This window comes from Oryzias melastigma, linkage group LG16 (genome assembly GCF_002922805.2).
Source record: "Oryzias melastigma strain HK-1 linkage group LG16, ASM292280v2, whole genome shotgun sequence".
NCBI classification, from domain to species: Eukaryota; Metazoa; Chordata; class Actinopteri; order Beloniformes; family Adrianichthyidae; genus Oryzias; species Oryzias melastigma.
The window spans coordinates 22,698,447-22,701,415 of NC_050527.1; the positions used below are offsets into that span (position 1 = coordinate 22,698,447).

General features: G+C 31.3%; 1 protein-coding gene across 2 annotated transcripts in view; it reads left to right on the forward strand.

Annotated features, from left to right (window-relative positions):
* Window positions 1-1,646: 1,646 nt before the first annotated feature.
* Window positions 1,647-2,969, forward strand: part of LOC118597872 — a 3,555-nt gene continuing 2,232 nt past the window's right edge. The window contains exons 1-4 of one of the 2 annotated variants that reach the window (XM_024288967.2): window positions 1,647-2,031; window positions 2,098-2,164; window positions 2,234-2,340; window positions 2,424-2,522. In XM_024288967.2, the coding sequence (XP_024144735.2) occupies window positions 1,870-2,031; window positions 2,098-2,164; window positions 2,234-2,340; window positions 2,424-2,522 (435 nt within the window). In that variant the 5' untranslated portion in view covers window positions 1,647-1,869. The remainder of the gene's footprint in view (window positions 2,032-2,097; window positions 2,165-2,233; window positions 2,341-2,423; window positions 2,523-2,969) is intronic. The other variant, XM_024288968.2, reaches the window with a different exon arrangement.

Sequence of the window (2,969 nt, forward strand, 5' to 3'; positions counted from 1 at the left end):
GGAAGAAGGCGTCACTCAGGGAGAATATTCGATCTTTGATGAGACTTTTATTGAGGAAAGACTTGTCAGCCGCCACATAAAAACCTCCGGTGCATCTCACACACTCCCTGACCCCCCTCCTGTTTAAAAACAGGCGGTATTTACGACTCAGCACTCTGCTTTAGAGTTCCTGGAGCTCTGCTGAGCATGTGGGGGCGGCAGCTTGACACCCCCCCACCCCAATTTAAAGATAGACGAGCTCTTGGTTCTGTCTATTTCGTTTCAGGATCTGTACACCTGCTGTCCGTCTTAAGTTGAATGAGATTGTTTGTTTTACTCAAGATCTATGTTCTTTTGCTTTAAATATACTGTTTGTATTTAAGGGCTTCAGCAGTGAGAGCGGTTTACTGAAATCCTTGAAATTTCAAGATCATTTGGTGCTTTCAAAATCTTTTTTTTGGTTAGATCTATGTTTTATTTTGTTTTTTAATAAAAACTATTTATATATATGTGAGTGTGTGTGTTTCAATTTCATCATCAAAACTGGTTGAATTTCACATGATAAGCAGGAAAAAAATGTGCTTCAAGAATAAGGTTTTCAATGACTCCTTAATTAAATTATATTCTATTAAGATTATTTATTCATTTTGATTTATTTTTAGCAATTGTTTGTACTTAATAATTATGTTATTTGAGTATTATTATTATTAGTTATTATATGTTGTTATTAATTTTTTTCAGATTTGATGTATTTAAAAATAATTTCATACATTTTCATGCTTTTCTTAGTACTGTTTTGTATATTTAAAAATGGCGTTATATATTATGTGTTTAATAATAATGTATTTGCATTGTTTTCTTAGCATTGACATTTTTTAGTGTGTTTAATAATTATTTATTTTACTATTTTTTCTAATTTTTTTTAAACATTTTTCTGAACATTTTTATGTATTTAGTAATTATTTAATGTATCTTTATTTTTCTCAGCTTTTGAAATGTATTCAATAATTATGTCAAATATTTTACTTTTATGTTTTTAATTTCTTTATTTTTACTTTTTTTAATTCATTTTCAATTTTTTAAACATGTTTATTCAACATCTATGTCATTTATTTTATTTTATTTAAATTATAGTTATTTAATCTATTTTTCTTTATTTCTTGGCTTTCTTAAATAATTATGTTAATTTGTTTTCGTTAACATTTTTTATGCATTTAATAATGTATTATAAATATTTATTTATTTTTTCATAGCCTTTTTTATGTATTTATTAATTATTCACTTTATTTTAATCTTTTTGATAGCATTTTTTGTACGTAATGATAGTTTTATTTATGTTTTCCAAGCATTTTTTTATGTATTTATAAGTTATTTTAATCTATTTTTGTTTTTTTTCTTAGCATTTGTATGTATTAAATAATTATGTTATTTATTTTATTTTATTTTATTTTTTCCTTAACATTTTTTTATGTATTTCATAATTATTTAATATATTTTTATTTTATATATATATTTTAAATGTATTTTATAGTTAATCAATTTATTTTAATATTTTTAATAGAATTTTTTTTTATATTTTTAAAAATAATTTTATTTTTGAAAAGTATTTTTAAATGTATTTTATGCATCAACTTTACATCAGGAACCAGACATCTCATGTCTTTTCGTGCCGTTTGTCTCCCTCTAGTGGCTAAAGGTGGAAGCGCAGCCTGAATCCACTGTCGCTCAGCTGAATCCAATGAGGCGCTAATGATGAACCCAGCCTGGTTTCCTTCATAGAAACAGCTGAAGTGTTCGACAGTTTGGTGATTTGAGACAAAAAGAGGTGAATTCTGATCTAAAAGAAATCTACTTGTATTTCTTTGACAGTGTAGTTCAGTAAAGAGAACAATGTCAGAGAAGTTCTCCAGGATTCTGAGAGAGAGGCAAGCAGGAAACGACATCCCATCAGGCCGCCAGCTTCCTCGCACTCCTCCAATGAGGGACGTGAAGAGGATTCTAGACTTTGCTGATCCTGAAGTGGATTTTGAGACGCCACAACAGAATGAAGAGGTAAGTAAACAATAACACAACAGCGAACATTTGTGATGATGTTAACAATTTTTATCTTTCTTTTAGAGTAACACCAGATCTGCACATGCTCAGAACGGATCAGGACCGGGGCTTGATCCTGATTCACAAACGGGTATTTTTATCACGTTTTTTTTATCTATTCCTCCATGTTTTCTGTGAATTAATTGATCTTATTTCCTAGCAAACTCCCACTCCATGCTGAAGGGGATGAAGGGGTACCAGCTGACCCAGAGCGACCTGGACTTCCTGAGGAGGATGGAGGAGGAGAAGCTCATCAGAAAGCTGCAGGTGATCCGGACGTGCGTCCAGCGCTCGCTTTAAGGTGAACGCGGCGGTGTGGCTGCAGCTTCTCCGTGTTGATGGCGTTTCAGGGGGACCTGAAGGAGCTTCAGAAGATGTTGAGGGATGAAAGGAAGGAGCTGGAGCAGGCGCACGTCTCCGTGGAGACGGAGCAGGCTGAGATCAACAAGGTGAATGCTACACGATAAACAACATTACTTTGACTGATTATGGTTCATAAATAAATATACAGATGTGGATTTAGTACTTTAGAAGTCTCTGCTAGAAATATAATGGGGGGAAAATGTTTATATGAGACAGAATAAAGTTGTAAAATTTAAGGGGGAAAAAAAGTAAATGTTTCACAAACCAAAATGACACATTTCTGACTTCAAGTTCTAATTTTACATGAGAACATTTTTCAAAATCAGGTTACTTATTTACAAACTTCTTGCTGTTCATGTTCTGGATTGGCTGTAACTCAAGTTGAAACCTTTTTAAGGTTAAATTGGACATTTTTATTTATGAAAACATCATTTTACGACTTTGTTCTTGTAAAGTTTCGACTTGTCCTATAATTTTACAACTTTATTCTATTGAATTTTTTTTTTTTACTTTTCTTGTAATTTTTCTGACTT